We start from the raw sequence: 24,898 nt of genomic DNA, 5'->3' as shown, positions 1-24,898 counted from the left end.
GCAGTCAGAGCACGTAAAGTTGTCCACTCTGGTCAAGCAATCCTCCTACGTTTAGTAACCGAGGGGTATCTGTGGAGCATCTCTATGTCTGGGTGATGTTTTCTCTCAGCTGTGTCTGGTTTGGATGTTTGCTGGAACAGGCAGTCCTGCACAGTCAGTTCCAGGTTGTCTCAGCTTTTGAGTTGTACAGCCATGGCCTTCTGCACAGTTGTCTCTGATGCTGTTTCTAGACTTCATCAGCTTCTGGGCAGCTGTGTGCTCTGGCGTGGCTTTGTCCATAGGGAAGGGGTGGGAGGTGGCCATGGGGAGAACAGCCCAGAGCCCAGCCACACCATTAGCTTTGCAGCAGGGCCAGGAGCTGCAGTTGTTTTGGGTTTGCCATGGGGTGCAGGAGGAGGCAGATGGACAAGAGCTTTGGCAGACTGAATGTCCAGTCAAAGGCTTGGGTACTTGGTCTCAGCCTTGCTGAGGAAGGTCCCCGTGTATCCCTGACAGGAACTGATGCTTTCACTGAATTCTGAACAGGTCCTGATTTGGCTTTTTAGCTGTGCCAGAAATTACAGGATTCTAAGGAAGGGTGTGCATCTGTCCCTGCTTCCTCCACCCCCCTTCCTGGTCATGGCATGGGCACTCTGGAGCAACTTGGGCAGGCAGAGACCTTCCAGAGAGCTGCAGATCAGGGAGCTCTGCTGAACTTCCTAAATGCCAGTGAGCCGGAGATGCTGGATGTGTGGGAGCTGGAGAGCTCTGAGCATCCTGAGAGCTCAGCAGCATCTGGCCTCAAAGGCTGCTGGGGAGCTGTAGGAGGGAAGGGCAGCAGCAGAAGGAATGAGGGGCTTGAGAAAAGCATGTTTTGCCAACCTGTAGAATGGCTTTGTGGAGTTGTGGCTGGAAATCAGCAGTGGTTGTTAGGTGCTTTAGGGGCAGGGAGAGAATAGGGATCTAAACACCTTCCCATACATCCAAAAGTCCAGTGGAGGCACTGTTTGTGGAGCACATCTTGATGTCAAACATGTGGATGCCTTCTGGGAATGTAGCCACATTTGTATGAAAGTGAGCATGAGGGGAGAGGTGGTAAATGTGTGACATGATCTCTCCCTCACCACCTCCCGTTCCTACGAAACCATTCTCCATCCTGGGCCAAGCTGCTCCATCAGTCTGACTTGTCTTTTCCTGCCAGGTCCCAGTGAAGTCCATAGCTAAATGTCTTGGGGCATGCGTGGGGGCAAGACTGGATGCGTAAAGTGAGCACTGTGTTCTGCTCCTTGCAGGCTTCCTTGCTGCTGTATCCCACTGAAGGGGATGTGAAGAAGGAGTCATTGGGTCTCCCTCTGATCCCCCCGATACGCAGGGCAGTAAGTCCCGCTGTTGGCAGTGCTGCAGGGTCTCTGCAAAGCTCTCTGCAGCTGGATGTCCCAGAGTCCCAGGAGATGAGGTAAGCCAAGGTGTCTGCTGCTCCAGTGTGCTGTTCACCTCGCTCTTCCCATCTCATGAGGTTATTTTGCACAGTCAGCTCTCCCATGTATTTAGGCAAACCTCTGTGTATTCAGCCTTTGGCCCTATCTCTGGTAATCCAGCCCAATGTCAAACCCACCACCATATGGCCCAAGAGCAGAGGTGGTGGTGGGGAAGAGGAGGCAGGACTGAAAAGCTCCTCAAGACTCGTCCTCTTCTGGACCTGGCTGTTGATTCCCTCTGTAATGTTTGTGGTGTCATTTGGGAACTGTATTGCATGGGTTTGGATGCTGCAGATCTTTGAATACTGTGATCCTTCATTGTCGACTTCTGCAGCCACATTAACATGTTTGGGTAAATACTGGCTACTTTAGAGGTGTCTGCATATTTGGGTGTTGCTTCTGTAAATGTCAGATGTAACTTTTCTGTGCCTGGACCCTCACTGTGAAATGAGATCCCAGAGAAGTTTTGGTTTACAGCTGCGTAACGCTATTGATGTTTAATATTTCAATCTGGGCTTAAGATCAAAAAGAGCAAGGTGCTGGAGAAGAGGTATAGGACTGTAGCTGATGGAAAGATATTGGTTTGGAAAAGTGTGAGAAAATGTAGCTGTCATGTTGTCTGAGTGATAACAATATAGAAGGAGTTACAGAAGTATCACTCACATTGAAAATCTTCTGTAGGGCTTTTAAAGTGCAATCTGAATATCCTTCCATAGCAGCTGCGAGTGAAAAAGCCTTTTTTTTCTTGAAAGATCAAGGAGGTGCAATATCATTCTCAGGAGACAGCAGTGCTCTGACCACATGGAGCATGAGACTGTCACCAGTGTAAGGCACAAACAGGCAAAGTCCAGCTTCGGCAGCAGTACAAAAGGAGCTGCCCTCCATAGAGTCTCGTGTCCCAGCTCAGCAGCTCTTGCTGCTTCAGAAAGGCTGTAGGAGCCACTTGGCTCCAAAAGGAGAGACAGCAGAATTGGGGGGTTATGATGCAAGTTGAAGAATGACTGCTGTGTTTCAGCTGGAGCTTGACCAGCTCTGTCTGACTCCAGCAACTGAGAGCTTAAGGACAATGAATCAGCTTTGCATCTTGTTTAGTTTCTGTGTTGCATTTCCTCCTTCATCAGAGTGACCAAGCTAAGAAGGGTTGCCTCCTTTCATGCTACATGCATTTCCTTCCTTCTTTTTCTTCCTCCTCATCTGTTCTTTTGTTTTCCATTTTCTCAAGGTCCACACCCAGCTGCAGAAGTGAAGATGACGACTCTGAAGAAGGAGGTTGGTACAGGGCATGTCTGTCCTCAAATGACCTTAAGAATTTTGACACAGGAATGATACTTTGAAACCTTGGTTTAAAAATAATTCTTTTCAAAATTTCTTTAAATTGTTTTCAATTCCTTGATGGGCTCAGTGGACTCCTGAAGAGCCCAGTCACTGTGAGTTTGCTCTGGTGGTGCAGTGAAAAGTCCTCCAGTGTGAAGTGCTGAGTGACTGGAGCTGGAGTGGTACCTTGCGGCTGTGGAAATGCAGTGCAGGAAAAAGAAACATTCCTCTCCATCCAGCACATACCCTTTATCTCCCTGCAGCCTTTCCAGTGTCACAGTTAGTAGAGAAAAAGCAGGGATTGAGCATGAAATGGGAAATGTTCCCAGTCCTGCTTCCTGCCTTTGAAGGAGAAAACCTTTCCTTGGGGCACTTTCTGAGCTGAACCCTTTGAGATGTAAAGGGGATGCTTGGACATTGTCTGGTTTTGCACTGGGAGAAATAGGGTATAGAGAGACCTCCGAGCTGTTCACCAGTCTTCACAGAAGTAATTGTGAATGCCGCTTATTTCTATCTTTAGCACACCTTTTATAGGGTTTTACAGGGTCTGCGGGCACGGCAAGCTACTATTGGCTAACACACACAGTTTACATTTTTTCTCTTACACACAAGGATATTGTTTTGCTTTACTCTCTCTTCTGCAGGAAGGTTTCAAGGACTTTAGCCCTTAATATCATGACTTATTTCAAAGGCTGGTTTGTGCATACAGGCTTTTACTAATATATAAAATATATCAACAATAGGGAAACCTCCTTTGTGGGAAAGTCCTTGTGAAATTTCCAGTTAAGGAGCAGGAGGTTTCTATACACAATCCCTGTGCTTTCTGAGACCTCTGCAATCTGGAATCTTTCTTGCCTGTTGCCCAGCATGGTGTTTTTGAGGGATTGAAGTCTGCCAGAAATTTACACCAACCTTTCCTTCCATTCCCAGGCCTCCCACTGAGCCAAGCCAAGGGGACAGATCATCCCACCAGTCCTGGTGTTATGAGTGATGAAGACCTGAGGGACAGCTCTGGAAAGGTAAGGGTTAAAGACAGGGCTAAGCGGACTTCCTTTCCTTACTGCTTGGCCCAAAATGTCACTGATAATCATAATCGTCCATTCCTGAGGGACGGGGATTCTTCTTGGAATATATTTGCTTTTTAAAGAGCAATTGTGTGGCTTTTACTAGTGGTGAAAAGGTGACTGTTTTGGAGACGGTGCTAAGGTCATGCCAGAAGCATTCTTTAGGTGCCAGGGCCATTTTTGAGAAGTTCTGAATGGCAGAGCAAGCTGCAGACCAGTGAATGTGTGCAAATTGCACCCTCGGAAGCAGAGAAGCAAAGAGTGTAATGTTAAGCGTAAGCAAGGCTGAAAAATAAAATGAGAGTTTGATTTTTCGTGGTAACCTTTCTGGTTGTATCTCACAGCCCTCTCTTTCTCAATTTTTATGCTCATTAATATCAATATTTTGGCAAATTCTTTTCACGAGTCCTTTGCTTGAGGTCCTTCAGAGACCTTCAGAGCTGAGCTCTTCAGAAGCCAGGAAGTGAGAAACAGCTGCCATTCCTGGCCATGAATGTTAAGCAAGAGCTAATTACCCCTTCTTGCTGCGTTTTGCACATGATTTTTATTCTGCTGCCATGGCCTGTAGGAACTGAACTGCCTGCTCCCTGGTCATGTGAGCTCTTCACCTGTCTTGGAGCACTCGTATGACTTTGGTGCTTCAAGCAGGGCTTCCTGTCATAGGTTGCAGTTGGAGCAGTGTAAGGTTGTGGCCCTAAAGTCTTCCACCTCCCTGTGTGTAATTGGCAAGGTGAGGGTAGAAGACATTCTTCTGAAACACTTGGAATGAATATGGAGCTGCATTAAAGACTGTGTCACTCTATGGACCCTGTACTCCTGATGAGATGTGTCTGGTTTGGGTGTCTCTGCTTACATCTGTGATGTATTTCCTTTGCACCTAGGTCCGTCCTGCATTGTGCAAGTTGGCTCAGAAGAACTTAGAGCGGAAGAAAATGGAGCTGTTTGAGAAGGAGCTCAAGAGAAGGAGGCAAACAGAAACATCCTTGCAGCTGCCTCCACAGACAGTTGACACTGGGGATGCAGAAGAAGCAAGTAAGTGCAGACTACACCTGTGGTCCTTTTTGACCACTTGCTTGCCCTTTGCGCGTTGCTGCAGTCAGACTGTTCTGCTTGCATCTGAGTGGAAGCTTGAAGAGGAGTTCTTTCCCTTCACCCCCAAAAAATACAGAGGCATGAAGAGTCATGCCCATGGCCTCACTGACTCAGTAACAGAATATCAGCTTCCCACCTTCATCTCCAAAGTCTTTCAGAGTAGAGAATTTTGTCTTGTAAAGTTGACTGGGGCTTCAGACTCTCTCCTGGAGAGCAGCCTCCAGGGAAGGGGAGTCCAGAAGAATGCTTCTCAGCCATGGTGGAATTGAGAAGAAACAAAATTCAACTGCTTCTAATGAAAACAGCAGAGTTTCTTCTGCTGCCACAGCCTGCTGAGGAGCTGGCACTGTAGAGCTGTGCTGAAGCCCTGAGCCAGTGCTTCTGTTGTCGCCCCAGGAGCAAGCAGCATTCCTGACTGAATCCTGGCTGAGGGGCTCTGACTGCAGTGCTGTGTGTGCTGCCCCCAGGGTGGCAGCAGGGACCTTAGGAGGCAGCACTCAGCCCAAGGGCATCACTCAAGGCTATCTGCACTTTCATTTGGTAACTTCCCCAGGCAGACTCTGAAACAGGAAAACAAAAGCAAAGCAATACTGGGTTTTCCTTCTTTCTTAAGGGAAGCATCACTGGAATTTGGTTTTAAACTAGAAGAGGGTAGATTCAGATTAGATTCTAGGGGGAATATTTTTAATATGAAGGGGATGAAGCACTGGAAGGGTTTGCTCAGAGAAGCTGCTGTTGATCCATTCTTGAAGGTGTTCAAATCCAATTTACATGGGGCTCTGAGCAATCTCATCTAGATGAAGATGTCCCTGCTCACAGGGGTTGGACTAGATGGTGCTTAGAGGTGCCTTCCAAGCCAAACTCTTCTAGGATTCTGTGATTCTGAAATCACTGTGCCATGTTAGCATGCCAGTTTTATACTTGAAGTTCTTTGGGATAACAAAGAGATGTTACCCAAGTCCAGCAAGTTTTCTGGCCCTTTCCATCGTCACTCTGTGCAGCAGCCTCCACTTACAAGCTCCTCTTTGGTCTCCCCACAGGCTTTAGCCTACTGCCTGTCAATGGCACAGCTTCCAGTGTGCAGAGAAAACACCCTGGTAGTGCCTTGAAGAAGAAGGTCTTGAGGAAGCAGGACAATGTGCCCTCACTGCCCAATATGCCCACCATCCACGGGGATGGCAGCTTCCCACGCAACTCCTCAGGTAAGCCTGCTCTGAGGCAGCTTTTTCTTACCCAGGTTTTTCCTTGCCCAAGGAGCACAAACTGCCACCTGCCTCACCCAGCACAGCTGGGATCTTGAATCCATAGCCTGTCCTGAGAATGAACAGCAAATGTACTTCTGAGTTAGTCCAGCTCTGCAGTAGTGGAGCAGTTGGTTCTTAGAGATCCATTGGAAAGTTGAGCTGAATAAAGTCGTGGTAAAGGCCTAAGCTCTGGCTTTTGCCCCTCCTGATAATCCAAACCACAGCACTGGTGCAGGAGGCAGCTGTAACTGCAGGGATAAACTGTGGGGCAGTGTGCCAGGGTGTGCTCACTGGGCAGCTATGAGTACCACCACGATCAGTTGTCCACTCACCATCTCATCCCTCTGCCTGTGCTGCTGTCTGGCTCTGCAGACAGCTTTCCTGCTATCCCAGCAAGGGCTGTCTCTGCATGGCAGTCAGCAGCTTGGTGCAGTCGTGCTGCTGCTCCCAGAAGTGCCCAGTGGCTCCTCACTGCTGCCATCCCACAGCCTGCAATGCCAAGAGGGAACAAGCAGTGCCTCCTGTGTCACCCCAGCCAAATACAGTGGCCGTATGTAGCAGGTGACAGCCAGGAGGGGCTGCCTGGTGCTCCCAGGCTGTTTGCTGCCTGCAGTAAATACCCAGCAGATAGTCCCTAGTGGCTCTTGTCTCTCCCTTGTGGGTAGAGTGCCTGTGCTAGCATTCCAGGTAGGATGAGATAAGAAGAAAGGAGCTAGGAATGTTACTTGGAATGCTCCTTTCTAGAGGTGCTACTTCCATGTTGAGAATTGACCAGAACTAGCCTGATGTGGCTCTCCATTCATAGTGAACCTAGATGTGTATGTCTACACACTTCTGCAGTGACATCACTGATGTCAGTGTCTGGGGTACATCAGTGACATCCATATTAGTCCCCATCTGAATATTTTTGATGTTATGGTATACTTTGTGAGAACATGCAAGGTAGCACAGAAACCCTGCAGAGTCTAGAGAAGTTCATCTAGATTCTATTGAGTGTTTATACTCCATCATTTTAGAGAGCTCAGATGTTTTCACCCACACATTAGGAAATGATCTTTTGAGTGCACAACATGAAATTTTGGATGCACAGTGCTTTTGATGACAATTGGGTTTCATAAGAAACGCATTTATCATCTGATTTTTCTCATACCTTGTACATTTTTTTCTGTGCCACAAAATTCAATTAAGTCAAAGCCAGGACACCTGATTATCAAGAGCATGTGTGTGGCAACAATTTGCAGCTGTATTTGCACATTTTTATCCTCAGTTTGCATTTGGAAGGCTTTTATATCAACTGTCTAGACTGGAAATGGCATTTTTCCACAAGTGTAGGCTTAGGCACTGCTGAGTTCACAAACACATCCATTTGATGACAAACAAATTACACTTCAGCATCTTTGAAATACAGCGTGTGTGTACCTCTGAAAGAGCAAAGACTCATAATGCATGGAAAGAACAAAATCCATAAAGTACTCCCTGGCCAACAGTAGGCTACAATGTATGTGCAGTCAGGTGCCTGCTGTCTAGAAGATTTGAAGGCAATGGGAAGAGAGGCGCTGTCAGGAGTGAAGGGTCAGCTATCGCTGCTCCCTGGTAGCTGCTCCGTGGGGATTCAGCCGGGCCCAGCAGGGCTGGGTTGTTCAGGCTTGGCTTGGTGCTGTGGCGAGGCAGCTGCAGGTCTTTCCTCAGGGAGTTGCAGAGTGCCTCTGTCGTCGGGGCTGGGGGAAATCAGGGCGCTGAGACAAGAGAGGCAGCTGAGGGGTTCCCTCCTGGGGTAGCAAGTCCTGCTGGTGGGCGCTGTCTGGCAGGCAGTGGGAGCTCTGCGGCCTCAGGAAGCTGCCGCTGCCTGTGGTAGCTGTGGCACTTGGGAGCTGGCGCTGTGTGGGCAGCTGTCAGGTTTAGCCTGGAGCTGCGCCCAGCTGGGGGGGCTGGGAGAAAGCAAGCAGCCCAAGGAGCCAGGCAGCAGGGAAGTGTCTGACCCAGTGCCACTTTGTCCCACATGGAAGCCTGGCTGGGAGATGGGGCTGCAGGCCGCTCCATGGCAGGGTGCCTTGCCCGGGGCTGCAGCGCTCATGGCTGACCCTCTCCTCACAGTGACCTCGCAGACGGCCTCTGGTGCCAAGTGTCAAGAGGAGCCACTGCGTGGGAACAGGCAGAAGGACACAGCCTCTTGTGACCCACAGCAGGCCTTGCTCAAGGCACTCTCCTTGCTGGGCAGCGATGACTGGTAAGAAAGGCCCCGTTCACTCTGTCTCCCTCTTAGCGTTAAGGTAGCTCAGAAGTGTATCTTGCTAGTGCCTCTGAGCCCCGACAGCCCAGAGGGCCAAGGGGCACCAGTGAAACCACTGCAGAGCCGTGGGAGGATAAAGATTTGACAGCAGCCTTTTCTTGGCCTTGGTCTGCAGCAGTGCTCCAGCTGCAGCAGGTCCCTGCTGTTTGCTCGCTTTGCCTGCTGCTCCATGGAGCTGCAAAGGCAATCTTGAGGGAAGAGAGAAAGCTGTGGGCCAAGATGATTTGCTGGCTGAAGGCAGAAGCAGGATGGCAGCACTTTTGAGTGTAGAGATTTGGGTGCCTTGGGGCACTGGCCCAGTGGGACTGAGTAAGATTTCTTCTCTCTGGTCCCACTGCTGACAGCAATGGCAGGTGACAGGGTCTCCCTGGGACCTCCTGCATTTGAATGCCCGAAGCAGCTCCAGGGAGTTCCTCTTTCTGAGAAATGGCCTGACTTGTGCTTTCAAGTCCCTCAGCCTGTCATTACTCCTGAAGGTCTCATGGCAGAAGAGAAGGAAAAAGAAATATAATCCTCTAGGAATCTTTTGGAATTCAACTTTTTCCTTCTCATTGCATCATATGGGTCTGAGATACTTGGTTAAAACTCACATTGTGTCCCAAAATTTGACACAGACAGAAAGAGGCCCAGAGGTGCTAATGCAACAAATGTTAGGTGCTATTGGTTGTCTTTTTGATGTCTGGGTTAGCATCCACTCACTGGTGGATGCTTCATTCACACAGGGATAAGGACTCCATTCACACAGGGATAAACATGAAAAATCTGCCACAATGCATCTCCTTGTGAAGTCACCTTTGCTTTGTCCTTTCTCTTCTGCTTTCTCTTCCCCATTTCTCCTTGGTGCCCTGTGAGGTGCAGAGAGCCTCTGGAGGTGTGGGGGGGTCTGGGTGACACTCAGGGGTTCCTGTGGGATCAATCACCAGCCCTGTGCTGCAGCCCTGATGCCTCACAAACCTTCCTGTAGCTGAGGGCCTGCACAAAGCAGGTGCTGGGAGATGGAGTTGTTTGCACCTTTTCAATAACATGTTGCTGTTGTGGGGGTTGTTTTAGGTAGTGGGTTTTTCCAGAGTTTAGCTGTTCTTGCCCAGGTGTGGAATCTTCTGGGACATCCTGCTGCTTTTTTGGGCAATGTGGAGGAGGAGTGGTGTGGGTGAGAGACAGGCCTGGATTGCAGAGTGGAAAGTCAGCTCCAGAGTGCCAGTGCAGTCTCTTACTGCTGAACTGCCTGCTGGGGCTGGTAAAGAAGGAAAATGACCCAGTAACAGCCCCATGGGACTGTGTCTCAGGGACAGAAACAGGGAGGTGACAGGAAACAGCTGCCTGGTCCGGTCTCACAGCTTCTAAGAAGCAGTGAAACACGGACTTCATGGGCCAGAGGTTTCAGAAAGGCTGTCTTGTAAAACGACCACAAATGAAGACTCTGAAACCCCTCTCTTTGCCTCTTGGATTTGTGTATGCTTTTGACAGCCACAGCATCCTGTGGCCATGAGTTCCACAATTTCCTGAAGTGCTCCTTGAAAAGCACCTCCCACTGAGGTCCCACTGAGCTGCCAGCCTGGTCATTTCAGAGGGTGCTGCCTAATTCTTGGGTGGAGATAAAAACCAAAATTTTTGGGACTTGCCTTTCAGGGAGCTGAAGGAGAAGGCACTCTCCAGCATCGGACAGCTGGCTGGGTCCCATTCAGAAGTCGTCCTTTGTAGACTTCGTGACGTTTGCCTGGCAGTTACCAGCGAGGTGAGAACATTCTTCTGAATTGTCCCCCGTACCTCATACATGGTGTGTAGAGTAGAAATGTGCATGTTCATCTCCATGTATGCTCAGGGATTGCCTTCATTTCTGTTTTCAGACCTTGTATTTCTAATGTCTGTCAGCTAGGATCTGTGTGTGCATGTAGCTGTATTTCCTGGTCGTTTGGCTGTCTGACACTCATCTTTGAGTGAGGTGTCATTGTAATGCAAGGTGCAAATGCACAAACTGAGATACTAATTACATTATTTACCAGAGTCCTAACCTCTGCTAGAGCTGTAATTCAAGACTGGAATTTTCTGTAGACTTGAGTCTGTGCTTTCTGTTTCTGGTCTGAGTCCTTCGACTGCTGGTGTTGCTTTTTTGGAGTAGAGCACATGACTCCTTTGTTGTTATGACTTGGGCCTTTATGGTTTCAAGAAGCTCTTGCTTTAATTTGTTTGTTTTTCAAGTAAAAGGGCCTAAAATAAAGGTAGTGGACATTATGGAAGTGTTAAGTGAAATAATTTTTTTCTAGGCCTGCAGTCACCAGGTCTGAGGCCAGAAACTGGTGCCAGAGTAAGTGCTTTTCTGTGCTTGTGCTCTCCTGCTCTTATTGTGCTTTCATCTTCCCCTGGACACAGTGGGATGTGTGTCGCTGTACTGGGGACGGCAAGAAGCACGACACAGACTCTGGTGCATTGAACAGGAGAGCAAAGTTTACTATTCTTGATCTTCTTTTATAGACACGTTAGAGAAATCCTGAGAGGTAAAACTCTCATTGGTCATTACAGCAACACATCTACCATCATTGGTTAAGTGTAACATCAGCCTCTGACTGTTTTCCTAAACACCACCTATAAAGATTGTTGTCCTTTACCAAGGACTCTTTGGATTCTTATGCTTTCTCAGGCCAGAATGAGAAGACTGTGACTTGGTTTCACACAGGCTCTGCTCCCTTCTTTTGGCATTTAGCATCCACAGGACGTGTTGTCATTTCCTGGGACTTTTGTCTAAGGCCACTGGTTTTCTTTTCAAGGTGATTCTTATGTCTCTCTCATCACTTCCCCAGGTGAGCAACCTCCGCTCCAAGGTGTCCTACGCTGCAATCGTCACTCTTGGAGAGCTCTTTGCAGCCTTGAAGAAGGACATGGACTCCGTGGTGAATGAGGTTGCTCGGGTCCTGCTCCAGATGGTTTGGAATTCCCCAGAGTTTCTTGAGAAAGCAGCCAATCAGACCCTGGGGATCATGGTGGAGAACGTGACTCCTGCACGAGCACTGGCTGCTCTCATGGACAGGGGAGCCAAGTAGGTTCTTCTTCTTTTAGTGATCTTCTTCACCTTCTGATGTGTGCATGGGGGAAGGGATGAGAGACAGAATGGGAATGGTGAGAGGGAAGGCTCCTGCATCCTGCATCTTCTGTGAAGTCAGTGACTTCATTCCCCCATCAACCTCACTTCTTTCCTCTTGTCACCTGTTTCTGCCCTCCTGCAGCCTATTAGTTCACAGAATCACAGAGCTGTAGAATATGGGCAGTTGGAAGGGGCCCATCAGGAGCATCGAGGTCAGCTCCTGGCCTTGCACAGAACACCCCAAGGATCACACCAAGTGCCTGAGATTGTTGTTAAAATGTTTCTTCAACTCTGTCAGGCTTGGTGCTATGACCACTGCCCTGGGGAGCCTGTTCCAGTGCTCAACCACCTTCTGGGTGGAAAACCTTTTCCTCATATCCAACCTCAACCTCCTCTGACTCAGCTTCCTGCTGCTTCCTGGAATTCTCCCAGCCTGTCAGAGCTTCCCAGAACTGGTGAACTGTGGGAAAAGGATAGTGCCCGCAAAGGCTAAGGATAGAGCCTTGTGCTTTTGTGGGAAGAGGGACAATTATAGCTTTACTTTCTGTTCAGACTGATGTTTCATGTTAGCTTTGAGATGATGAATCACTTTACAGGCGCCTTCACAGGCTGACTGCCATGGGACAGCTGAAGCAAATGCTGCCTTAAGTGTTGGTGCTGGGCCTGATAGTTCCCAAGAGACAGTCTCTAGAACAGAACAACCTGGCTAAACTGCCTGCCACCCCTTCCTCAGCTTTGGAGTAGGATAAAACATTCAGATGTATCCCTTGCCAAGCCTCACAGAAGGAACAGGCAGCATTGCTGTATATTCTGCAACCTCACGCCCCACAGCATGTTTTCCCTGCATTAGTTGTTTTCCAATGGTCTGCAGATTTGGGGATAAATGGGTGGGAAGAGCCTCAATCCTGCTGCAGCTCTGTGTAGTGGGTCAGCATAGGTTGTCATTAATTCATGGGTTGTTTTTAATTTCTAAATTATTCATATGTAATCTATTTTTTAAATTTTTCTCAGAGTAAATATTGAGAAAGAAATTGAGTATCAGATAATGCAGGGAGACTGAATTCCTCCCTCTTCCTTGCAGGCAGTCCTTCTGTACAATGCTAACTTTGTGTTTATCTGAGGACAGAACCTCCTACAGGTGTCTAAAGTTGCAGGGAGAACCCAGGCCTCCTTTGCCCAGCAAGGACAGGGAGCATTCTGTGGCCAAGGCCTGTGCTGTTGTGCCTCCTTCTCCCTGTGTCCCAGTGTTTGCTCTCTTCTTCCCAGGAGCCGCTATGTTGAGGTGCGGAAGTGTGCGGCCAAACTCCTCCTGTCCTTGATGGGGAAAATTGGAGTCACGAAGCTCGCAGGCACACCCAGGGCTGAGAGCCTGGCGCAGGTGGTGGGGAAGCTTGCTCAGGACTGTCACAAGGACACAAGGTAACGATCTTCATTTCACCTCCTAAAACAGGAAATCTGTTTGGTGTCTGGCTTTAAAAGGGAAACCCACAAAATTGTAGAAACTACAGGAAATAATATGTTACCTCTCCATGTGGATAAGGGGCATAGAATCATGGAATACGCTGAGTTGGAAGGGACTCACCAGGGTCATCAAGTTCATCTCCTGGCCATGTGCAGGACACCCCAAGAGACACTCCATGTGCCCAAGAGGATTGTCCAAACCCTTCTTGAGCTCTGTCAGCCTTGCTGTTGTGACCAGTGCTCTGGGTTCCCCGGGGAAATGATTGTACTGGGTAACCTGAGGTTGTTCAGCATGAAGGAGCATTGCCAGCTTCCTCTGACTTGAAGAATTCTTGACTGAGATCAAAAGAGCTCAGATTAGCCAGACTAACAGTTTTGTTTGGCCTTAGGTGCACCACACAAAGCCAAAGCGTTGTCTACTTTTCATCACTGAAGGATCCCAAATATATATTTCTCATTAACTTAAGATTTTCCTAGAAATACTTCAGGGGTCTTTAGCCAATGTATTCAGTCTATCTAAACCTATTCTGAAGAAATCTATAATGCTGTTATCTGTGGCTGAATGGCCTCCAAATTTGTTCTCGAAGAGCAGTGCGGTTTCTGAGTGGCAAAAACAACCCAAACCACCAAAATCCCCTTACTTTGATGGTTAAATTCCCATTAATAGCTGCCAAGAACACAGGAGCAACTAGCTGCCCCTGTCCATACATCTGGTATAGAATAATCTATAGGAAGCAAGAGGTGTTTTGTCCTGCCTTCCCTGCCTGTCAATGAAAGGCAAATTATTGTGCAATAGTAGCAAGACACTGCTAATACGCTCTGACAACCAAGCAGATGTGTTTTGCTTGTTCCCTGGGATCCATTGATCCCACAGAAGCACACACACAGTTTCAGAATGAAATGGTATTTTCTGTTGCCCCACGTTCTCCTCTTGCCTCTTGTGTTCAGCTGACAGCACTGTGCAGCGACAAGTGGAGGTAAATGTCTCTCCTTGCTGAGTAGGTAATGCCTTCTTATACAAGGATTGCACCTGATGAGTTTAAGTTATCAGCCTCTTCTGTTAACACTCTTCCTATGTTTGTTCACTTTTCTTTCTTTCCCTTCCTTTGTTGCTTAGGCACTATGGACAGGAGATGGTGAAGATGATGCTAAGTCATCCAAAATTTAAAAGGCTTTTGGAGCAATCTGTTTCTACCCGTGACCTGGAAGATATTCTGATTAGAATTAAGAAGAAAGTAAGTGCTTGGCAGGAGAAATGTCTCCTTTGTGCAAGGATTGCCAATGCTTATATGAGATCAAATATACCTAATCAGTCTTTATCTCATTCTTCTGAATGACTTTGCTCCTGGGAATGAGCTGTTAATCCTCAGCTAGTTCATCTGCAGACTACAAAGGGACTGATATTCTTAGGGAAAAAGTGGGGTTTTGAATATTTTGAATATCACAAAAGGGAAAGGGGAAGCGGAGAAAAAGGGTTTTCATTTAAGTGTAACCCCTCACCATGGTCTCCGACTCTGCCCCCAGTAAAGGAATGAAGTGAGAATTGTGCTTCTGAAGATAACAGAGTCTATGCAATAGACACTGGATGTAGTAGTGCCAGGAAAACTTCCAAATATGCAAAAGATGTACATGTGAATCCTGATTACTTCAATTACTGTCTGTCTGCTGGGAATACTGCCCTGCTCTCAAGCTGTGGAGCTGGAGGAAGATTGGTGAATTCAGCAGCGTCCAGTGGAAAACCATCTGTTTGTTTGTGGGGTTTTTTTATTCTTCTTATCTACATTATAGAAGAGAGTGTGACGTTGTGGTGGAACAGGGAGGGCGAGTGTTGAATCAGCTTCCAACACGATGGGCCAGCCCCCAGAGTCCAAATTTTTCTGCTGCTTCCTTTAAGAACACTCATTGCCTACCAGTTTGCATTATTCCCATTTCTGCTCAAGCCTAATGAAATTGGGATTTTAGAGTGCTGCTCAGTATGGCAGCACCCATAACCTGCCTTGGGCTATTGAGAACAAAGAGTCGACATCACTGAGTCTCTGGTCTGTTGCCTTCTGTAAGCTAGGAAATGTCTCCCTAAGCCTTGGTAGCCGTGATCCTGAGGTTCTAATTTTTGTTTTAAACAGGAAGTTTCCTATTGCATTTTCTGAAGAGTCATGGGGTTTCTTTATGTCTTTGTAGGAGATGGAAAACCAGAAGGGTGAAGGCCCATCTGCCAAGATGCCGGTGAAGAAGAGCAGCGATTCCTCAAAGAAGCCCCAGGCCACATTGCCTTCTAGTAAACGGTACTGAGCACTTTTGTTAGATGGGACAAAGCACGTGACAAGCTTTACATGTCCTTCCTCAGGAAACTCTTTCTGGGGGAGATGACCTGTGCCAGAGATTCATTCCATTCCCTACAAATGCTCTATGATAAAAATTGGCTACTTCTGCATTACACTGAACACAGCTTCTCTGGAGAGGTTTCCACAGGAATTGGGCAACAAAAAGACACCCATTGGTTGTGGCTCAGACGATGCAGTGCACTGGCAAGGGCAGTGTTGTGGAGGCATGGAGAGGGCTGTGTCTCTGCTGCCTGACTTGGGACAAGTAAATTCAATCAGGGTTGGTTTTTTTCATCAGAGAGGAGTCTTTTTCAGATTGGTGCTTTGATGAGAAGTCCCAGTCACGAAACAAGATGCCATTCCCCAAACAAGCAGCTCCCATGCAAGTGGTTTGGCCTGGCTGATTCATGGCTTTCTTACTCTCAAACAGTACCAAGTTTGAGTAGTAAGTATCAAGGCAATTCCTAAGCGACATTGGTCAACAGCTGTCTCAATGTGGATGTTTTGTTATGATATTCCTGTCCTTCACACTGTTTGCTTGATAGACAGCATGTTCGGTTTATTTCCCTCTGTGCTGCAGTCCAAATTTAAGACAGCAATTTGGTCCTTGCTGTCCTTTCTGCCAGGGGCAGAGCTTCTTGTACCTGTTCTCCTGTGATAACAGAGGAGAGTTATTTAGCTCTGTCATGCTCAGTGGTGGCAGAAGAGTGACCACATACCTCAGTAGCATAGCTAGGATCTTGGAATGCTCATGGAAGAGACAGGTTGATGCAGGAGAATTGTCCCCTGTGGGTTTGTTAAGCTGTGGATCTAGTCTCTGGGGAAGCAAACATAAAGTTAGCATAGTGCTGGGATGTCTGCCTTCTCTTTTTACCTCTGTTACTGATTTCCTGGATCCTTCAGATAAGCCCCTGTTCATCTGTTCAGGGACATCTGAGCTACTGTTACAGATTGTCATGCCTGGTGTAGTGGCACTTCTCCAGAGTGATGACTTTCCTTACTATAAGACACACATGTCCCATATCAGGAAGCATTTAAACTTGCAAGTTTAAATTCTCTTTCCCCACAAAGGAATGAGACCTGTGTGCCTGGGAAGCCATCTGAAGGTCGATCAGATACATCTCATCCTTGGTTTTCCTGAGTGAGCACTGTCAAGAATGTTACTCGCAGATTGTCTCCTGTAATGATTGTCATGAGATCCACGTTGTTTTTCAGAGCCTCATGATTTTCTAGCTGGAAATCATATCATTAGGGATGCTCCTCGAGATGTTTTGCTCTCCATTAACTGAAGGTCTTACCACCACCAAGTTCTAATTTGGTTTTATTTTCCAGGGTGAAGTCTACCTCTGAGGGACGCCTCCTACACCGTGCAAAAGCCCAGGTCACGTTACCTCCAGCTGTGGAAGAAACGGAGCCACTCCAGAAGCTTTACGATCTCCTGGAAGCCAAGGGGTTTCAGACACGGCTGGAAGGAGTGGCATTCCTTCTCGAGCTGTGCAAAACCCGCCCCCAGCTCATCTCCACTAACATTGTCCAAGTATGTAGGGTATCTTCATTGTTCCTTTCCTTTAGCTCCTTTCCCAAGCCTGGAGCAGTGAAGTTCATTCCGTGTGTCTTAGCACTACATCCTGGCAGTTTGGGCCAGACTGGTCCCTCTTACACAGACAAATTTCATTCAGGTCCAGGCTTCAGAACAAGTTCTTTCAGTCCAGCTGTGTTTGTTGGGCAGGTGCCTATTGATGCTGTTCATCAGATGATGACAGAGTTTGCTGCTGCTGTAGCTTCAGCTGTCTCCTACTCCCAGCTGGGTTAAGTGAAGGGAATAGCGGCACTGAAAGCATGGCAATTATTCCTTAAATAAAACATGGCTTTGGATGGAGAAGAGAAGTATCAGGCTGGGTTGGATTAAACCCAGATGGTTTTAAAGGATACTTCTGTAAACTTCATCTTGTCTTGCACAGGCACACGTCTGGCTACTCATTTCCATTCCCTATTCCTCTTGGGAACGACGGTGCTCAAACTTATTGGAGGGTCCTTTTCTTCTCTCTGGAAAAGGAGGAAAATGAATAAGAACAGATCTGTACCTTCTCCTCCCAGAAGCTGCTTTTTCCCTTTCTCCAGAAAATGGTGCCTGATAATGTGGCTGTCAAGGGACTCTCTAATAAGAGCTGTACAGCACATTAAATTTCAGAAGCCTACCTGTTAGTTAGACAAATGGTGTGGTTCCTGGAAGAGTTGATCAGAGCCCTGCACTTCTCCAGACACAGAGATAGAGACAGGGAAAAGAAAACATAGATCTCCTCCAGCCATAGTTTTGGCAATGTCCTGGGTTGATTATGATGTTAAATTGTATCCCCATTCGTCCACCTAACCCAGAGACAGGTTTTATATTCTTAAAATTCCATCTGAGACTGAAAGTGAGTGGAAAAGAAGCACCGAGTCTGTTATCAGAGACTGTACTTGCTCCCCCCCGCATCGGGAGTTTTGACTACAGCACAGACAGACAACAAGACACAGATCGCCTTGGCTTTCCAACTAGCCGGAGCAGAGAGGTCTTCCTGGACTGTTTTCTTTCCCTTTTTCTGAAACGAATCGAACCTGCTCTGGACTAGGGACTCGGGGGAGCACCGGGAGCTTGCACCCGTGGACTACCGGGAGCCCAGCCTGGGCAGCGGCATTTTCCAGCACCAGAGGGACTGATAACAGAGCGAACACCCACAGGAAAAAGACCCTCTGAAGTTTGTCATCTTTTCTGAAGGGCGAGAGGTTTTGTAACTTGATATCATTCATTTTTGTGCTGGGGTGGTGCTGTGCCTGTGAAATAAACAGGTTTTTTCCAATTCTCTCAGAGAAATCTCCTCCTGAACCGGTTGGATGGTGGGGGAAAAGGGCCACGTGGGTTTGCTTCCCGGGTGGAGGGAAGCCCCACTGGAAGTTTTCTCCTAAATTTGTCCTAAACCAAGACAGGCAAGATCAAAATTGCCCTCAGTCCTTGAGGCAAGTGTATAGAAAAATGAGCACTGTACATATCTGGTTCCATACTTCTAAAGCAAAGGTCATCTTTTTGAATTAATAAATGGAATTAATTTTATGATTTACAGGTGGAGGGAAACACCATAGGAATTATTCTTTCCCCACCCAAACCGCTTCAAAATAGATGAAAATCTTTCAACCAGCATGAGGTTGTGCGACCACTCCAGTGAGTGGTCCCCAGGAAAACAGTGAAATTGTGCAAGCAAGTGCTGACCTGTCCAAAAGGATCAGATCCATCTTTTACATTGCTGAGTGTGTATGTCCACATCCCCTCTTCAAACAAGGACATTGTAATCCAGCTGTCATTTTGTTTGTTCTCTCCACAGATTTTTGATTATTTTGTCCTGAGAATATCTGACAGCCACAAGAGGGTGAAGCAGAAGGCGCTGGACGCGCTGGCAGAAATCATTGGCATCCTGGGAGATGCCTTGAGCCCGGTGATCATCCATTTGGTGGAAGAAATTACAAACAACTTGAACTCAAAGGATCCCGGGGTTCATTCTGCAGCTGTGAAAGCTCTGGAAGAATCCATTTCTCATTTAGGTAACGCTGACTCCTGACATGGACTCTCCTCAGCTGTGTCTCTGCCTCTCCCACACAAGAGAATGCTGAGAGCCTTGATAGCTCTTGTTGTCTGTGGAACGCTGCAGCTGACATCCACCAGAAGCTGTGGAGCTGCAGTCCTTACACACCAGTCCCCCAACAGGCTTGAATGTGCATCAGCATTTCCCAAAGGTCCCAGGAGCCCTTGGCTCTGTGCTGCTTGTCTGAAGAGGAAGTCCTGGACTACAGCTTTGCTAGAATTCAGAGCCAAGGGTGTTTTGGAGTTTGCTTGGGCCCCATTTGACTTCCCAAGTGAATAGCTTTGCTGTTGGCATGGAGGGGCACAGGCCCATCAGAGCTATGGCAGAACAGCCTCCTGGGAGGCTCTGCATTATAGGCATTAGCTGCCCATTTCCCACCTTTCTTCTTTGGCTTCTTTTTTCAAAGGAGAACTTTTGATTCACCAAGTTCATTTCCTTATAACAAACAGGTAGAAATCCAGGTGTCAATGATGCCTTGTTCCACATGTTGTTTTGCATGGTGCAAGATGGCTGTAGCAAATAGCTACGTAGGCAAGGGCTGCTGCAAATTCCTTTGCCACACAGATTTATGTCAGCTCTGAAAATGCTGCACTGGGGAATATGCGTGAGAAATGAAGTGTTAAAAAGGCAGGTCTTCCAGGGCAGTTTCCACTTTCTCCACCTCAGCTGCTCTGTGAGCTCATGAACTGCCTGACTCAGTGCCTTTCTGTGTTCCAAGTATGGGGTTCTTCCTTTTTGCTCTGGGATTCAGACCTCTTTCACGGCTTACACGTGATTGAACTCTTGAGATCACTGATGTGAAATGTTTAACATAGCTCCTGGTAGAGCAGACAACTTTGGATCTACAGTTGTGCAAGGAGAGCTTTTCTCTTGGAATTAAAAACCCTCCCTAGGAGGCTGGAAGGAAAGAAGAAAAGGATTCAAGAATCAGCAGAAATTGACTTTATTTTATAAAATAAGGGCTCGCCCCTGCCCTTTCCCACCCCAATGTCCTTTCTCCTATGACCTCTGAAGAGTGAGCAGAAACGTGTGTTTCTCTTGTAGATAAAGTATCACTGATGAAAGAGTTTGGCCACAGATGGAGTAAACTGAGTGGCCAAGCTCTGCTGGATGTCACAGAGCGTATCACAGGTATGGCCAACCCTTCTAAGCCAAGAGGTCTTCCAAGGAAGAATGTACAGGGAATGCCTGTGAATAGACAGTAGAGTAGCTCCTCCAAATCAGGACCTGCTGAGCTTGTCCCTCCTGCCCAACACCCATGGCAGGTGTATTGGGCAGGTTTTCCTGGCTGCTGCCGTGGTGTGCAGCATCTGAGACGGGGGCAGTGCTGGGCCTCGTGGCTGAGCTCTCACTGGGGCATCTCAGAAGCCCCCTTCAGGAAAGGGAAGGGCTAAAAATACCCTAGCTGGCTCCTCTCTTGGAAGTTCAGGGGCATCTGTGACGCTTGAGGGAAAGTGGTGGCAAATGCTGTTTCAGGGATTCAGCTTGTTTTGTGCTCACAGAATTCTTGGTTTGCTCTTGGAAGGTTTTGAGGCTGAACCCTGCAGGGCCTGGGGCTCTCAGCTTAGCTCAAAACTCAACACACATATTAGAGGCACAGATTTAGTGCAAGGGTAGCCTTTGTGGGCAGAGGGGCAGAAGCAGAGTGCTGAGGCTCCCTGCCTGTGCTGTCAAAGTGGCCTTGGGCTGAGCATTTCAGGGAGTGCAAACAGTGTCTTCCTATGTCAGCGCTGTCCAAAATGCTACAAATGCAGCTGCTAATTGATTCCTCAGAGGAGCTTGCTATGGCAGCAACAGACAAGGAATGGAAACATGATCATCTCAATATATAGTAGAGAAGATGATTTATGGCCTTGCTTTAACTGGGGCTAAATCCACCACTAATTCTGCCAGCATCTTTAAATGCAAGGTTTAATACACTTTGTATCTTCATTATGAATCTCAAACGGGCATGTTCAGCGATTGGGAATGTCAAAGACGTGTTAAAGAGTAGTTGAATAAAGTAGATCTTTAGGAAGAGGGTGTTTAGTTTTGCAGTTATTTTGATCTCTTTTTCAAATGAAGGAATTAAACATAAATTAGGGCTACTTTAGAAAGAGCAGATGCGCTCTCTGAGATTTAGTAGGAACACACAGCTCTTTCTCTTCTCAACTTCCATACTGACCAATGTCTTTAATTGCATTTAAACTCAAATGAACCCGTTTTTAAATGGATACCATAACCCTGTTCCTGCTTAGAAGCATTGGTCTTGGGTACTTCCAGGAGCTGTTGAAATGTTGATGATTGCTGGTGAATTAACAGCATAGAGAAAATGAAGTCTCTTCCACCACAATATAATAAATGGCTCCTACACAACATTTTGCCTGTTTAGAAAATGAGAATGGTCTCATGGCCCTTTCAGCGTTTGATCTCTCAGCCAAATCTGCTGTGCAAGGAACCTGTTGATAGTCAGTTTTCTTCTGTGTTTGATATAGTTCAGTTCAGAAAACAAGTAGAGAGGATGCCTCAGATTTCTCACATTTCTCACAATGTGAGGAAACACTCATGTTTTGGTTAAATTGTAGTCCCCTGGTAACAGTTTTCTCTCCCTCTTTCCTAATTTCATTGTGCATTGTAAGGAAAAATGCCATTAACATTGGGAGGGGAAATGCCATTAAAATGTGGAGATGCTCAGATGCCATGGCAGTGGGGTCTGGGTCATTATCTAAGACACCCTGGGGTTTGGAACAGCTGTTTGTTGGAAGCCACAAAAGCATTCTGCCAATGACACCAGCCAGTCACTGATGTTTCTACTCCAAGTGTCAAGCAGCACCCACCTCTGGTGGGCTGGAGTTTTGAAGTGTGGTCTAATACTGCCCTTTGCTGTGTGCCACTGAGCAAAGGGAAGAGCCAGATTAGACTTTTGGCACTTGACATCAAAGGTCACAAAAATGGAATCATCCTTTTTATTGCAGATCTCTCAATTGCCTCTCTACGGTGCATGTCCAGATTTTCAGTGTGGGTTTAGACAACTTCTTAATGGAAATAAAAGACAATTTGGCATTTCAGACATTGTCCTTCCAGAAACAGATCATAAAATAGTTTAGTAAAAGTACAAAGTCTGCCAGAGCTACAAGTTTGGAGAAATTAGTCCTGGGGAGTTGGTGGTTCTGTTTCTGGGAGGATCAGCTGCTTTGCCCATTTCTGGCTCATGGGGGTCTGTGTGCTCTTTCTCTGATCTTAGCCAGAGAGGCTTCCAAGAGGCAAAACTTAGAAATAGATCCTTGTTTGCATTAAGGTTGGTGGTTAAGAAGCTTGTGTCTCTCTCCCGGCAGTGCTTGTGGAATGGGTTTATCCCAGGAGCCCTGAAGTCGTCCAGCGCTACGCCCTGCCCGTGCTCTGGTCCTTCCTGGGGAACAAGGCGCTGCCTGTGCGAAGCGCCAATGTCCGCACTGTGGTCACCAAGCTTGCCTCTGCCCTCTACAAGGTGATGGGCACCAAGCTAAGGAAGTGTGCTGCCAGCCAGCCTCCACATGTGCGGGAAAACCTCTCCAGCATCTTGGGCTGGTGAAGGCCTGATACTCTCCAGGAAGCTGACGAAGAGCTGAATTTGACACCACCGGACGTGACTTTTTTGCTGTGCCAACAACGACGAAATACTGAGGAAGGCTTTGCATCCGCCCCCACTGTCTCCACTGCCCTTCCTAGTCAAGGCATGGGGGGCCTGAAGCAACTCCTAACTGAGGACAAGATGAAGGCTGAGCAGGGCTCAGCCTCACACACAGGTGAGGGGTGGGGCTGGGCCGCTCTCTGGCAGGAGGCAGGGTCTTGTGCCAGCCTAGAGAGCCTGTGCTCATCCCCAGGGAACAGTTCTGCCCTGCATGTGCCCCCTGCAATGAGCTGTGCTGCTGCCAGTGCCCCGTGTAGCTGTAGGGCTGCTCAGCTGTGGGGCAGGGCCAGGAGCAGGAGGCTGCATGTGCAGCTGAGCCATGGCTGCACAGCCCAGGGCTCTGGGCTCCCTGCTGTCCCAGGCCAGCCCAGAGGCCAGGCTGTTCCTGTGGTAGCTCTGTGCAAGTGGGGCAGGGTGTCCCCTGGCCTGCCTCAAGTGGCTGCAGGGAGGAGCATGTTTCCCTGTGCAGCTATTTAGAAGTTTGCAGGAAATGTGTCCCATGGAATTTGGAGCTTCAGATGCTTTAGGTTTGCACTGCATTCTCTGTTACAATTTGTGTTTCCATTTTGCAGATCTGACAGGCTCCTCTCTTACCAAGAAATTTTCTCTGCATGCTTCATGTGTGTCCTTATCCACAAAGTCCTTGCCTCCCATCCTGAAGAGTCCTCTTTCCTCGGAGCTCAGGAAGAACCTTCTGCCTCTCTGAAGAGTGATTGTAGAATAAAATTTACATTAGGCTTTACAGTTACAGCTGTACATATGTTCTGATACTTTGATCTACATAGGAATAAATGCGTTTTGATTGTATTTTTTAAATTGTGATGATATATTTTAATTGTTTATATTTATTTTTTTTAGCTATGATTTTTTAAAAATTTAAATAAACTGAATATTTGACAAACAAGCAGAGAATGTTAAACTAGGACCTGCTAGCCTAGAGGAGATGTGCTGAGGTTATGGGAGTACAGTTCACTTGATATCCCAGTGTCTCAGCTCATTCTTTCCTCGCTGGGCCTCTCCTCTTCCTCTTTTGCCATGTTTTCTTTGTGTCATTTGTGCTGCTTTTCATGACTTGGCATTACGAGGCCACCCAGTGACATGTTTGCAGGACAATAGGCCCAAAAGATCCTGTATAGTCAAAAGTTTTCTACCTACATGTATCCTGTGCTCACAAAAGGCCTGAGCAAAGAAACAAAGAGAAGTGTGCCCAAATCCCAAAGCTTTGCTCCTTTGCAATCTCACACCGATCTGGCTCAGAGGTGTCTTCAGTCACAATTTCATAGGTAAGGAGTGGTTGAGTATTTCCCTGGAAAAGATGCACAGCTTTGGAAAAGTCAGCTATATGTACATTTATCCAGGACAGCAGTCAAGTGTGTTGTTTGCAACTTGTTTGCAGAAGGATGAGTGGTCTGTGAGCTCAACAGGTGACAAGGGTTCCTCAAATCTATCTATACTCCAGCCTGGCTGCCATTCAGCCCAGGGGTATGGGATCATTTGTTACCATGGACCTGTGCTTGCCAGCATAATCAATTCCTGCATAGCTGGAACGTGCAATCCTGGGTTCAGCTCCAGCTCTTGGTGGGCTGCATGTTCATGCTACCTTTCCAGGATTTTTTTTCGCTGCTTCCTTTTGTATTCATTTGAGGCTTTTACACTTCACATTTCAACTTAGGTTGCCTTTGGGAAAACCACTTCTTGGCCCAGTGCAAACTGGAACCTTTTGACAGCAAAGTCCTCATGGTTGCCAGCTTCTGATGTTACAGGTGAAAATGCATGTGAATGTGATAATTAGGTTTTCTGAAGCAAAAACTCCATGTTACATGGCTGCATGTGGTTGCTTATCTTTGGGTCTAGTCCTGGCCTAGTAAAGCCCAGGCAGGGTGGCATGTTGCAGGGAAAACTACTCTGTGAGCTTATGGGGTTGCCATCATCAGCAGAGTGAATGTGCCCTTTGGGGATTCCTCTGGAGAGAAAATGAGGGACCCACTCCATGCTGCAGTATTCTCTTAGATCTTTCTAAAATATCTTAGAAAAGCAGTGGAACTTCACATCTCCTTGCACACCCACTGTTTGAGAATAGGGGCATTTTTGTCCCCCCTCAAAGCCATTGCTCTTGCACACCACAAACATGAACATCCACAAATGGGAATGATGCATGGTCCCCCTGATGGTGCTTCAGAGTACTGGGAAGTGAAGATCTGGGTAGCTACCAAGATGAACTCTTAATTAGCATTTCATGCTCCTTCAAGATATCCAGATCTCAGGGCTTTTTGTTTCAAAGCAACTGCTATACTGGCTCTAGGGAAGAAC

The 24,898-nt window shown here is 47.4% G+C and overlaps 1 protein-coding gene across 1 annotated transcript; it reads left to right on the top strand.

Annotated features, from left to right (window-relative positions):
- Positions 1-623: 623 nt before the first annotated feature.
- Positions 624-22,489, top strand: LOC131577704 (TOG array regulator of axonemal microtubules protein 2-like). The gene is made up of 14 exons (XM_058835750.1): positions 624-728; positions 1,272-1,355; positions 4,717-4,867; positions 5,968-6,129; positions 8,266-8,398; positions 10,091-10,196; positions 11,260-11,495; positions 12,807-12,959; positions 14,119-14,236; positions 15,180-15,283; positions 16,655-16,859; positions 18,682-18,898; positions 19,984-20,070; positions 22,254-22,489. The coding sequence occupies exons 1-14, from the start codon at positions 624-626 to the stop codon at positions 22,487-22,489; spliced, it is 2,097 nt and encodes a 698-aa protein (XP_058691733.1).
- Positions 22,490-24,898: the final 2,409 nt, after the last annotated feature.

This window comes from Poecile atricapillus, chromosome 3 (genome assembly GCF_030490865.1).
Source record: "Poecile atricapillus isolate bPoeAtr1 chromosome 3, bPoeAtr1.hap1, whole genome shotgun sequence".
Taxonomy (NCBI): Eukaryota; Metazoa; Chordata; class Aves; order Passeriformes; family Paridae; genus Poecile; species Poecile atricapillus.
Note: the sequence above shows the minus strand (reverse complement) of the source record. Positions and strands in the feature narration are given on the sequence as shown.